The 14,203-nt window shown below is 37.9% G+C and overlaps 1 protein-coding gene across 3 annotated transcripts in view; it reads left to right on the top strand.

Moving 5' to 3' along the window:
- The window catches only part of TLL1 (tolloid like 1), a 141,252-nt gene that overhangs the window by 75,539 nt on the left and 51,510 nt on the right, over positions 1-14,203 (top strand). For 2 of the 3 annotated variants that reach the window (XM_049833546.1, XM_049833556.1), the window contains exons 6-8: positions 6,372-6,550; positions 8,342-8,447; positions 11,350-11,474. In XM_049833546.1, the coding sequence (XP_049689503.1) occupies positions 6,372-6,550; positions 8,342-8,447; positions 11,350-11,474 (410 nt within the window). Of the gene's footprint in view, positions 1-6,371; positions 6,551-8,341; positions 8,461-11,349; positions 11,475-14,203 lie in introns of those variants that run through there. The other variant, XM_049833565.1, reaches the window with a different exon arrangement.

Raw genomic sequence — 14,203 nt, 5'->3', positions numbered from 1 at the left:
TGTAGCTTAATTGGATGAATCTGGTGTGCTTGACATGACACTCAACCTAGCAAATCCTAATGACCCTCTATGAGTGTGCACTGCTGCTGTTATTTTAAGACTTGATGTTAATTCTAATTTTTCTTTGGCATGTAAAGAAATACTCAATAAATTTGTTTATAATTTCTGGGAAGCACTTGAAATCTGTTAAGTAACTACTGTAAGGGAATTACCATACCCATCTGGCTGCTTGTTTTTAGGAGCGGGCCAGCGCTAAAAAAATAATACCTAATGTGCTGGGTTTTAGGTGTTCAGTGTTAGACCACCTAGAGGAATACTATGTAAAAGACTGCAGCTGATGTTTTCTTTTCAGAAGAAAAATTTTTTTCAAATGTGTCAGATGAGGTACCCAAAGCCACTGCACACATTGGATAATGCCCAACTTCTCTTGTTTTTTGTGACAATAATAGTAAAATGTCATATTATTTTTGCAAACACCTAAAAGTCTATCTGATCTATGAAATACCAATAAAAGCTTTCAGAGGTGATCTTAAGCACCTCTGTTCTCAAGAAACAATCAACTTTTTGGTATTGTTAATTGTATTTGGTAAATTGGTTAATTAGGTATTTATTTACCATATGTTCTTCTAAAAACAAATCCTCTTAATAACTTAATGTGTTATACTAGCCATTTTGTTGTTCTGCTATTATGGCACAATTATTGCCTGACCTTTTCCAAGATACAGTGCACAACCTTAAAAGGTTAAACCCTCTTTTGGTCCAAATGAAGTAAAAAGGATGGGAAGAGATAGACTGTAGTTAAATTCTTGTTTTATTTTTTTGCCCTTGTTGCAAATAGTGTCAATAAAAGCAGAACTGGGGACATCATAAAGGGTGCTATCTGGAATACGTATTTATTATTTTTCCCCTTTTTTCCTTCTCTCTGTTTGTCTGCAAAGTATCATTTTGCAAAAATTATACTGAAAATCTATGGAAATTTTGAAGCCACCAAATATGTCTTTGCTAGTTGAAGCATGTAATGTATATGAAGTCAATAACATAAACATGTTAAAACTATTGAAATTGTATTAAATATTCCACAACCTACAATCTTAATAACCTATTGATTTGCTTTAAGCTATAAGAAATGATTAATGTTCTTTAGTTCTACACTGCAATTTTTCTCTATAGAGTTTCCACACAGTGGTAAACATGAAGACTCAGCAGAAGTGTTTAAACTGCTTTAAACTAAAGGATTTGTTCTGCCTTTTCATAATTATGCATGGTTATCCTAACTTTATTCTCATCAATCTCTTGTACTGCCATCATGTGTTGTATTCAGAGCCTAAAGGTTTTGAATTGCAAATTAAATTCCAGGATTTAAACAAATGTGTTGAGTCTCCAAGGTGTATTTTGCAGAATTATAATTGAATGAAGAACTAGATAGGTTAAAATCGGTTGTGTGGTTGGGCTTATAGGGTTGTGGTTAATGGCTTGGACTCAGACAGTGACTGAAAGTGCAGGATCACAGGGGCCTAACCTGGGACCTGTCCTTTTTAACGTCTTTATCAATGACCCATGAAGAGGTGACGTTGCATGCTCTCATAAAGTTTGCAGATGACACCAAGTTGGGGGACACACCAGATGGATAGGCTCAGTGGTAGAGCTGCCACCCAGAAGGGCCCAGGCAGGCTGGGGGAAGTGACCAACAGGAACCTTATGAAGTTCAACAAGGTCAGATACAAAGTCCTGCACTTGCAAAGGAAGGGCAAGATAGGATGGGCACTGCCGGGTTGAGGAGTAGCTCTGTGCAGAAGGCCATGGGGCAGTGAGCTGGGCAGAAGCTGGCCATGGGCCCTGGCCACAAAGGCAGCCAGTAGTGTCTGGGGCTGTGTGAACAGAAGCACAGCTGGTGGTGGCTCAAGGAAAGGGGTTATCCCTCTCTGCGCACCACTTGCTGGATTACAGGTAGACCCTACATCCAGTTGTGGGCCCTCAGTACAAGAAAGATATTAATAACCTGGAAGGACTTAAGCACAGGGCTGCCAAGATGCTCAGGAGCTGGAGCACTTGCCCTGTGAGGAGATGCTGACGGTCCAGGGTTTGCTCAGCTGGAGAAGAGTTGGCTTTAGGGAGACCCAGCAGCAGGCCTCAGTTCCTATAGGGAGGGCAACAAGAAGAGGGCGCCAGGCTCTTCATGGTGGAAGAGCTTCATGGGAGAACGCAAGGCAACAGGCATAAGCTAAAGAAAGAGAGAATCAGACCAGATATAAGGAATAAATTTTTCACAGTGAGGACAGCCAAATATTGGAGCAGGTTGTTCAGAGGGGCTATGCTGTCTCTATCCTTGGAGGTTTTCAAGAACCAACTGGATAAAGACCTGAGCAGCCCTGGTCTGACTTCATATCTGACCCAGCTTTGAGCAGAAAGCTAAACTGGAGACTGCCAGAGGTCGCTTCCAACCTGAATTATGCAAGAATCAGTGGAAGTTTATCCATATTTAGTAGTCTGTAATGTGAATTCTAACAGACTGCCTGCGTTTTACGCTTTTCTGTTTTTAAAATAACCATCAGGCATTGTCAGTGCGTTTTATCTCTTTGTACAAGTTAAGGTCAGTACAGCATAATTACCATAATGATGTACCTGACCTTAACATAGGTAGGAAGCCCTAACTCATTAAGTTCACCTAATATGGAAATGGTAAAAGGCTTTCACAAAATGTGGATTACTTCATCTGATTGTGTTTTCTACCATGGTTTCCTGGAGACTGCCAAGGAAAATGATACATCTTAGTTCTTGCTTCAAAGTGTTCAAAGATAAGGAGCAATGTTTTCTAAAAGATTTTGTGTTTTGGGACCTAGGAACTGTGTTTGACCAATTTATTCAGTGCACATAATGCAACTGCCTGTGACAGTGAATTGGGAATTCTGTACTGAGGACAGAAGGTCTTTAATGGCTTTTTAAATGAATGAACTTTTCTGAGAATGAAGAGTTACTGCAAATTCTACTACTTTTGGCTCAGAGCACAGTGTGTACTCCAGCATTCCTTGTTTAGTTGGATGGGACAGTAAACAACACTGTGTAGGAGGTTTAAAAAAACAAACAAACAACAACTAAAAAAACCCCAACAAAACAACATAAATCCCCAAACCCTCTTAGGGATCCCAGTACTTCTCTGCCCAGGGTGAGCACAAGTGAATAAGAGAGTATATGAACTATGGTAATTTCCTTATTGCACAACAGAAACATATTCAAAGAGTTTACTGACTTGTGAAAGATAAAAAACAGGGTAAAAATGATATTGAAAATATCTGTAGTGCTTTAATTGTGTTTACATATTCACCTGTAGCCATAGTATTTATTCTGCAAACGTGCAGTCTGAAAAATATGTTAAGCAAAACCATGTCAGCGTGTCAGGTGCAAAGGTGAAATCCACTGTGGAATCATGAGATAAAATGGTGTAACTGCTCTAAATTTTTATTTTAATCTTATTTCTGCTATCTGTTGCTCCTCTTTATCACCTGTGCTGTATTTTTAGGGCACATAAGGTAAATAAAGAGGTCATAAATACTGTAAATAGTAATTTTGTGTTAATACAGTTTCTACAGAGTGAGGGAAATACACAGAGCAGTACACAGGTGTTCTTTATTTTCTTTTACTGTGGTGTGGAACAGCAGCACATAAACCTGCAACGTTGACAATGGCACAGAATTGTAGCAGGGAGTCTAAATTATCATTGTTTTTATCTACCTGCTTTGAAGAGAGCCTTGAAGAGAGGTGAAGGCACCTTAAGAAAATAATTAAACATGATATTGCACAACTCTAGCTGAAGCACTGAGCCTGATTCAGTGCTGTGACCTAAAAAAGTGATTCATACCTATCCTTGGAACTATCTAAAGCAGGAAGAAAAGTGTTAACTTATTTTAAAGGTAGGAATACTTGAGAAGCAGTTGAGATAGCCAGGAATGATTTTAATGTGAAGAATAATTTTTCCCAAGAGTATTTTCAAATTAGTTTCAAAATTCTTGATACAACCCTCCTAGACTGTTGTAGTAATACTTTCCTCTATAATGTAATTTGTGTGGCCTCGATAATTTTAAGATATTACTATCGGTTTTGGGTATATCTATCTTTGATTTTAACCATTAGTGCAAAACCAGTATATGTTTACTAAGAACAGGTATTGTGAGCTAAAATGCCATGGCTGTACTACTCTAATATTCATATTTTAAAATTCTGGTTGTATTAGACACTAACAAAAATCAATGAAGATGACCAACCAAGACTGACTGACTAGCTAGCCAACTAACCAAAGTGAAAAGTGTCTTTGCCACCACAAAACCTGAAAAGGAGGAACAAGCTAAATGTAGTCTGTAGAATTTAATCCGCTGTCAGTATTGCTCCCATGGCTGCTCTTCCTTTATTGCCCAGAGACATATGAAAGATAGGATCATTTACCACATTAGCATCAACCTCCTCAAGGGCCAAATATATTCTGCTATGTGAATGTTGCATTAGAAAACGTGTTTTTATAAAAAAAGAGGGAGGAGGGAGAGAGTGGAGGTGATCTGCTCAGTACAATTCCATTCCACCTGTGTCCTGGTTTCAGCTGGGATAGAGTTAACTGTCTTGCGAGTAGCTGGTACAGTGCTGTGTTTTGAGTTCAGCATGCGAAGAATGTTGATAACACTGATGTTTTCAGTTGGTGCTCAGTAGTGTTTAGACTATAGTCAAGGATTTTCCAGCTTCTCATGCCCGGCCAGGGCACAAGAAGTTGGCACAGGACACAGCCAGGGCACCTGACCCAAACTGGCCAACGATGTATTCCATACCATGGGACGTCACATCTAGTATAGGAACTGGGGGAAGTGGGGGCAGGGGGATTGCCGCTCGGGGACTAACTGGGCATCGATTGGCAGGTGGTGAGCAGTTGCACTGTCCATCACTTGCATATTCCGATCCTTTTATTATTACTGCTGTTATTTTATTAGTGTTGTCATTATCATTATTAGCTTCTTCCTTTCTGTTCTATTAAACCATTCTTATCTCAACCCACAAGTTTTACTTCTTTTCCTGATTTTCTTCCCCATCCCACTGGGTTGGGGGGAGTGAGTGAGCGGCTGCGTGGTGCTTTGTTGCTGGCTGGGGTTAAACCATGACAACCTGACGGATGGCAGAATTTACAGAGCAGAGATCTGCTCTGGGAATCAGGGAAATCACGCTTTTATTAGGGAATATAATGCTGGCTTGAAATATTTAATATCTTCAGAGGTAACAGAGAATCAGTGTACGAAACCTGAAATTGTCTTCTATTTTGCTAGGATTTGCTTTACTCTCATTTCTCTCCTTTTCCTAGCATAGTCAGCAGACTTTTTTCTAACCAAAAAGTGGACATCTCAGATAAATGCAGACAGTATGAATGCTGAAAAGGGCATCTCTGTTCCCTAAGTTTATACTGGAATCATGGAAGTGCAGCAGAAAGGAATGAAACATGAGAGCAGTTTTGAAGCAGGGTTTTTTTGGGGTTGTTTGTGTTGGTTTTTTTCTTGTGAAAATATGGCTTTCTGGGCCTAAGGTTCCTATTGCAGGAAAACAGGAGTGAGAGAAAAAAAACTGTTGGCATATATCCAGACCGTTCAACTTCCTAATGTACTGTTGTTGCAAATCACATTGTGTGATAGCCGGAGAAACAAAAAATGAGGAGGGGTTGCACAGTGGCATCCCAGGATTCCGCATCTCATTCAGGATACCTTCCTTCTGAATTTTCAACTGCGTGCTAAGTGCATTTTTTAAAGGACTACTATTTCACTTGCATCATTTCTGTACCCTTTATCGATGGAACTAATGAAGTAGAGTGACTTTGCAGATCAAAATAAAGCAAACTTATCAGAACTGAGTGACTAAAGTCTGGTGAGTGCTGTCAAGACACAAAGCAGAAGTATGGCACAGACGAAAGCTTGCTTTACTTATTCTTTCCTCTTCCCTCTGTATGCCTTTTGAGTGTGCATGGGCAAGAAAGTAGTGATATGCATGGGTGAAGTGGTATGTCCAGTCAACTTTATTTTTATTGTTTCTTTGGGTGAAAAGAAGTTCCTGTGTCATTCTGAGATACAAGGCCACAAGCAACAATTCTATTGAGTATAGCTGGCATCTTTTAAGAAGACCTTGAATGAAAAAAAACCCCGCAAACATTCATGTGTCCTTATTGGGTATTCTGAATAATAAGTTGTTCTTGCACTAGATCTAGACTTTGTGAGACTGCAGAAATTGCATAGTGTATTGTTCTGCTGATTTTTTTTATATAATATTTTCCCATATTTTAACTGAATTTCCTATAGAGTTTATAGAGATATGCATGAAAACTTTCATCTGTGTTTGTGTTTTAATTACAGGTGCTGTTCTTATGTGGGTCGAAGGGGAAATGGTCCTCAGGCTATATCTATTGGCAAGAATTGTGATAAATTTGGTATAGTTGTCCATGAGTTGGGTCATGTGATAGGTTTTTGGCATGAACATACACGACCGGATCGTGATGACCATGTCACCATCATTAGAGAAAACATCCAGCCTGGTGAGATATTCTGAGATGTATTTTGGGAAAAAAAGTCTGTTTAATTTTGGTGTTTCCTTTGTCTGCTCAACTCTCTTACAACTGAACGCTGAATAGGAGAAATGAACTGAACAGCAGAAATGAGCATTTATGCCTGCTATTCCTCTTAGCTAGACTGATCTCAAGCTGATTCGCAAATGAAATACTGCAACTAAAATATAAGCTTTTCTAAAGATCTGGTGAAGTAACAAGCTGTTAAATAGTATTGGCTAGAAGGAGAGAAGTAGTAATCATGCTCAAAAACTTTGAAGGAAGCTATTGCTTTTAAAACCCTTTAAAAGTCATGTTTCTGTGCTTAAGAAAGAGCTTTTCTTTTGTAGTCTTTACTGAATGGTAAGTGAAACACATCAGTAGCTTTTTAGCTGCCCAAGAGGTTTAGACCAGGGAGGTAAGCTGAGGAGTTTGAATCTGTGATAAAGACGGGCACTGTTCCCACCCCTACAGAGCTTGCACCTTTAGCCAATGGCTTGGCATTGTTGAGACAAAGCATCTGAGGAACCTGAGAACTTTAAACTGTGACTGTCATCTCTTTGTCAGTCTAGCTGTTGTGCCCACACTTGTGTTGTGTGAGCAAGACGGGAGAGAATTAGGCATGTTTTATTTGCAGTGTTCATAAATGTGCATGGTCTTTGTGAAACACTGATTTTGACTTACAGGAATTCTCCGCTCAAGAAGCGGTCAAATCAGAAATTGTCCAATGATAGCTTGGAGTATTTGTTCCTACAGAAAATGTTTTAAAACAAAATAAATTTGAAAGGCAAGACATCTTTGCCACCTCAGCTAGGACTTAGAAGATGACTGGCAGCTAATACACACTCCCACAAGTCTCTGAAGTCCTGAAAGGGCATGTGCATCCAAGCCTTCCTTTTGTTTTCTCTGTGTCATTGACTTGTGTAGATGCCATAAGTGGTCTTGCCCTGTTCTTTTTCTGTGATGGGGAAAATGAGCTGGAGTGCCATCCTCAGCCTCCTGCTCTATCCTTTCGGTTGTCTTCCTAGTTTCTGGATGAAACCACTTCTTGTGGTGTGGCATGAGCTTGAGGATCACTAAATGGGATCAGGAATTCATGACCACCAAGACATTTGAGTTTTGTTATATTATGGAAATTATGTTGGTTAATAATGTTAATGCCACCGCAATTTTTTTTGCAAGACACCAATGGGAACATGAATTGGAATAAAGGGTGCTTTGCATTTCTTAATACACTGATTAGGACAAAGAACTTCTGGTCTAGAATTATGAACTAAGTATAATTCTTTTGTTCCTCTTCTGCTTTCGTTAAGTTGCAACAGCTGGTTCTTGAAAATGTGACTTTGTAGTGTTTGTATTACTTGGGGGCTCACAGAGTAGACTTTGCTGAAGCAAAGTCTCTTTAGTATCCAGTCTAACGAGCCTATGATGAGGAGGGTTCTTCTGGGGTCTTTGCTGTCAAGATTATTTCTTTCTAGAATTAGGAGCCAAGCCAGCAAATTTTATGAATTCTACGTGAAGCGCAGCATAATGTATGGGACCTTTATGTGGGTTAGGTGAATGAGAACAGTCTTTCTAAATGCCAAATACAGGAATTTGATGTTTGTTTCAGAAGACGTGTCTGCCCTCTTGGTTAATAAAATCACACAGTTACTCCCAAATGGCTAAGATTTATGAATGTCGGTAAGTGATTAGGTTAGGATCTTTGCTGTTTTTCTTCTCCTGTTTGGTTTTTATCTTAAAAAAAAATATATTAAGAAACTGATTATCAATCACTTGTAGGTCAGGAATACAACTTCTTGAAGATGGAGCCTGGAGAGGTGAACTCCCTTGGGGAACCATATGACTTTGACAGCATCATGCACTATGCCAGGAACACCTTCTCAAGGTTGGAGTCTCAGGTTATACCTTTTGACTTTTAATTCTATTCCTCTCTGTGGATGCTAAGAACTATGCTTTAAGCATTCCAAAACTGCTTAAAATATCCCTTGCACTATAGTATTCTTACAGCAGTCAAAGCACAGCTTGTTTATTTTAAGTCAGAATAATTTAATTATATTTTTAAACATGGGGTTTTTTTTCTGTTCACTTTCAAAGAAGCCTTTTGATCTGGCTTCAGTTCTTTAGATTTTAAGACAAGATCATCTGGAAATGTCACTTCGTATAATGCTCACTTTCTTTTTGTCTCCACAAAAATTTGAATTTAGAAAAAACAAATGAGTGAAATAGTTAGGAATTTTATGTTTAACATGATCTGTTCTTGTAAAGAGAAGTAACTTTTGGTGCATAATGTCTGAGTAACTATGGGTTATGCAGGTAGAACACGTTATGGTACTAGGACATCTACCATGCAAGCCACGGCCTTTGCTAAGGACTGCAGTCAACCATTTATAAGAGAGGCTGCAGCCTCTTCTCTATTGTTTGTACATGTTGTTACTGTCATCAAAAACATATAATAAAGAGTTCTGCTGGTTTTGCTCTGGCCTGTTGCAGGCTGACCAATTCCCAACTCCATAGTAACTCATGTGGGGCTCGCTCTGAAACTCTGCATGGTTGTGGGGAGCTATACAAGGAGCCCATAGGCTAGCCCTGCTCTGGAGAGTAAGTGAAGAAGGAGTCTTTCGCTTTGTCTCCTGTTATCTTTCATACCAAGTCGCAGTTCACCTAGTTAATCTCTAAAAATACCAGAGTAATGTAACTTAAAAGAAACCTCAAAAAATCCCCAGCAAAAAAATGCTAGTTTGAAAATTATGTGCTTAGCGCTTTTTTCCCCCAATTCATGCTTTTTAAAGCAAAAATACTATACAGTCTGAGACTCTGAAATGAAGCAAAGACAACCAGAAACCTCAACAGCCTTTGCAAATTTCTTAAGCTTGTTGTCCTCAATATAAATGACAGTATTTAAAAAAAAAAAAAAATCCTACCAAAGTATGTATTCACCATACACATAAGTCACCCCTGGAAGAGCATGGGAATGAGCCATATGAGGTAGATATTAGTCACATTGCTTAATCCAGTTACAGTTACCATTACCTTAAGGAAGGGATTATAAGAACCTATATAAAATAGAGTAATTTAACAACCTGGAACCCCACCAGAGTCCTAGGGCAATGACAACATCAAGATAATTTGATTTGTGGGCCCTGATCTCACCACTTTCCAAGCTGGCAAAAACTGATAGTGCTATGAGTACGCATGCCCTGCCCCAAGGTACAAGAGATTGTTACTTCATACTGTTTAAAAACAACCAGCAAACCCTTGAGGTCCTGTATTGATTTGCACTGATTTATCTTGAAAGCATGAGTCATGCTCAGTGTGGCATATTGCCAGCTGTTTGTTGTTAGACTTTACTCACCTGTATAAGTAGTAGAAATCACAAAACACCATAAAGTTCCAGTCACACACAGCAATGTTGTTCGTGCTGTATTAAAACTGTTACAGGTTGTTCTCTTATTAAAGTGTTAAGGCATTTAAGGGAGGATTGTTTAAACATTTTTCAAAATACGAATAGCATCAGTTTCAGGTTGTACTAAAAAACAGTGGAAAATAAAATTATAATTTATGGATACAAACATGTTTTTGAAATAGTAATGTGCCATATTTCTAGAAAATGAATAATGCTGCAAGTAGTTTATTTCACTGTTTAGATTAGGGTAACATCCAGAGATGGGAGTTTTTTTCCAAATTTCTAGTGATGCCACAAGAAATCTGACTGGGTAAAGAGAGCAGTATGTACCTGCAATACTCAAAATGGTTCATTTATTATAATTTAAAAACCAATCTGTATTTATAAACAGTATTCCTAACTACAAAGATCCCTACTGTTCATTCATTTTTGGAGCTACATTATGCCTGAAAATACCAGTTTTAGTCTTCAATAAAAGCCCTACAAATATACAAGAGAGTATTAAAAAAATAAAGAGAATACAGAAAGATATTCATCTGTTAACTTCCATTTTACGGGATTTGAGGGATTTTCAAATTCTCTAACATGATAATAGAACCTAGTTTTGTACCTTACTCTTTTAAAATTTATGTGAGGACTACCAAGATACTTTGATCATATTTAAAATTTGGGAAATCATGAATAAAACTGCACATTTGGAACTAGTGTGCTTCTCTATTATGTCTAGTCATTTAGGGTAAATGTTATGAAAATCACATATGGTAAGTTGATATATTTTATTGTAAAGCAAGCAGAGGCTGGCAAGTAAGCATTTCTGTTTCAAAAGCAGCAGTGGCTAGAGTAGAGTTAGAGCTGTTATAACACCTGACAGAAGAATGATTAGCAAGCATACCTGACTTTACCTGCTCTTATACATGTAAGTCAGGCTTTAATACTTTGTTAGAAGTATATAACTTTGCTAGAAATAGGAACTTTGTGATTAAGAGTTTTGTGTTAGGGCCTAATCTCTGTATTTTTATATAATTTCATATTTTATTTTTTTTCCCTATAGCAAGTACTTAACAGCAGTGCCTTTTTCCTGTGTAGTCTTAATGGTAGTAAGAGATTTTCTTCCTGTTGTCTAACAGAAATATAAAAGCTGGTATGTTAACTGATGTACTGAAAGAAGATTCTTTTTTGATAACTTTGCATAAAGTTTGCCAACCTGAGGAATTTTTATGACATGTTTTCTGTATTTAAAGTTCTGCATTTTACCCTCTTATTTATGACAAATGTAAATTCTAGATTTACAGAATAGCATTATACATTCCTAAATCTCAGACAGTTTTATGACAGAAACCTGATAGGGGTTTTTGGGGTCTATTTTTATTTTTATTTTTTTTAGGGGCATGTTTCTGGATACCATTCTCCCTTCCCGTGATGATAATGGTATACGACCTGCCATTGGCCAGCGTACTCGTCTAAGTAAAGGAGATATTGCACAGGCAAGAAAGCTGTATAGATGTCCAGGTATTGCACCACAAACAAACAAAAACCACATACTAGCAACTGTTTGACTTGTTGTTCAAGAGGAATGATAAATTTTTTTGAGTCAGCTGCTCAGCAGTCTTTTTCCATGTTGGCAACTGACGTAGGCAGTTCAAGAATTGAATCATAAAAAAATCTTATAGATAAGGTCTCTGAAATGCAAAGCACTTAAGGACAGATAAACTGTATGAAACAACACTTAGTTCCATGAAATTTCAGTCTTTGTTTTCCTTAGTTGTTCAATGACTAGGGGAAAAAAAAAAAAAAAGAAGTTTAATATCACTTCTAGTTTGGAGTCCTTTTTTATTTGAATTCAAGTAGGGTGCAGAAGGAGCAAATTAAATTATTGCAATGAGCTCTGAACATACTACATTTTTTGAAAATTTGACAAATAACAAGCCGGGACAACTAACTTGTAAACTCTTTTATGGATGCTCTGGTTAGATCTTAGTCCAAAATTTCTACAGTTTTAACAGATACTTTTAGTATTTGAATATCTTCTGCCGAATTCTAGCATCCTGTACTTTCAATACATATGAATGTTTTATCTCAAAATAGTGTTGGGGTGGAGTTGCCTGTCTCAGAGACATCAGTGGCAAGTCTGGGGTAACCCAGAGTCAACCCTGCGGTTCTCATTGTTCTCTAGTGCTAGTTCTTCATTAAGTGCCGGCAGAGTGGTGGAAATCTCAAAGCAGAAGGTTTTGCTTTCCTTGCTCTAGTTATGGCTGATACCAGTTTTAACTTTTGGTGCCAACTGAAGCACTTCAGAAGTGCCATCCCTCAGCCAGAATTTGCCAGCAAGGTCCTTGTGGGAGGCTAGACGTACCAGCTCTGTGCCACATAGGTTTTACAGCCCTTCTGCTCCTCACAGGAATAAATGAAATCTCAGTAACTGTTTTAAGTCAGATATATGGCTACTTTTTACCACCTGATCAATACAGAAGGACTAAGATGAGGGATCAGGACTGAAGTGATGGAGCTGCTTCAAATTTATATCAGCAGCAGTGAGATCTACTGAAGATCTGGAGCATCTGATGTGCATTTGATGCACACTGTACAGCTGAAATATGCTTTTCCTTTGTGCTGTAAGTACACTGAATCGTCATCTTCTATATACTGAGAACATGCACAGTGCTTCTGGGCCTACCAGAGGAAAAAACACATTAGCACATTTTCTTTAACAACTATTCCTTTTTGAATAATTTTTGCTCTTTCCTTTTGATACAGAAAGTACTTAAATAATGGCATTCTTCTTGGCAGCATTATTTCTAATAAGAGTACACAGAGAGCAACAATTTCATAAACACAGAGGATAAATATATATTGTGATAAAGACAAATTTTGGAGACAAAAATAGTCTATAGAATTAAAACTACTGTGAAAGCAGCTAGTATCTTATGATCACATTTACTTAAGAAAGAAGGAAGAAAAAATTGCAGCCTAGGCTGTGTATATAATACTCTAACGTGCACTTTCAGTCAACTGAAAAAGACGTGTGCTTTTTGAGCTCATGTTCAAATAGTTGTTCAGAGAAAATGTCCTTTTCATCTAATTCATGAAAATGTGTAATGACGAGTTATCATTTCTTTCAATGTCTTGAAAGTCTTGTTGAAAGTTGGTTTCACAGTATTATAAAACCATGGTTGTTCAGCAGTAGTGCACACTGTAAAAGTAAGCTATGTTTTGCAGCACTGGTGGACACAGGTCAGAGGGATAATAAAAATGAATGGTGGTTGCAGGATAATGTTCATTTGCTGGCACTTTCCTTTGGCAAACTTTGGGATAAAAGACGTTGGTTTTCTAACCTTACTTAGGTGAGCCAGTCCATAAAAGAAAGTGCGTTTTAAGAGAGAGAGAAAAAGGCAGAAAGTTTTGCTACAAATTTTAAATAGCATACTATTTAACATGCTGGGGGTTTTGGTTAATATTTTTAATAGAAGCTGAATAACTGAATGACACAACATGAACTTAAACAACCAATAAAAAAAGCAGCTCTCTGAAAGTTGCATGGCACTTGTGATCTAATAAATTTTCCGGCAAATAGTGAGACTGAAAATTCAGACGTTAAGCTTTCAGTTTTATGAAAAGAATCATGCCATCATTGTAGTATATAGCAATAAAATCCCTGACAGTCTGTTATTTTTGGAGGCATGCTGTATTTCCTATTTCAGACAAAAGATGTTATTCATGATGTCTGCTTGTGATAAAACAGCAGTGAATATTTCAAACGTTAATAACATCTGCATTGTTTCATGTGTTCATTTGTGTTGCCTTAAATGTAATACAATGAAAATACAGAAAACAGTAACTTAAATAAATCAGTATTTTCCAGAGATGCACACTTCTTTGATAAAGGATTTTGTGGTATTGTGCATGTTTCGTTTGGAGTTCTAGTTATTCCTGCAAGCATTTTCTGGTCCAAGAAGCTGGCTGTGTTTTCTGGGGCCCATGAACATGAGGTAGAGCTCAGGGCTGCTGGAGAATAAAACTGATCCGCACAGCTGTGAAGCAGCTGAGCCTTCTGCGTTGTTTAGCTAGTCGGGGTATTCAGGGTCATTATTCAGGAAAGGGCTTAGTGACCAAGGAACAGTTTTGAGCTTGGTGAAGCCAAGGCATGAGATTTGATAACCTGTCTTTCATCAGCTGAGTAAGTGCCAGGGCTCAACAACATAGCAACAGCAGTTTTGGTTTGTTTTTAACTTTCTTAGGAT

This window comes from Accipiter gentilis, chromosome 3 (assembly GCF_929443795.1).
Source record: "Accipiter gentilis chromosome 3, bAccGen1.1, whole genome shotgun sequence".
NCBI classification, from domain to species: domain Eukaryota; kingdom Metazoa; phylum Chordata; class Aves; order Accipitriformes; family Accipitridae; genus Astur; species Astur gentilis.
The sequence above is the reverse complement of the archived record's forward strand: the minus strand, read 5'-3'. Positions and strand labels throughout refer to the sequence as shown.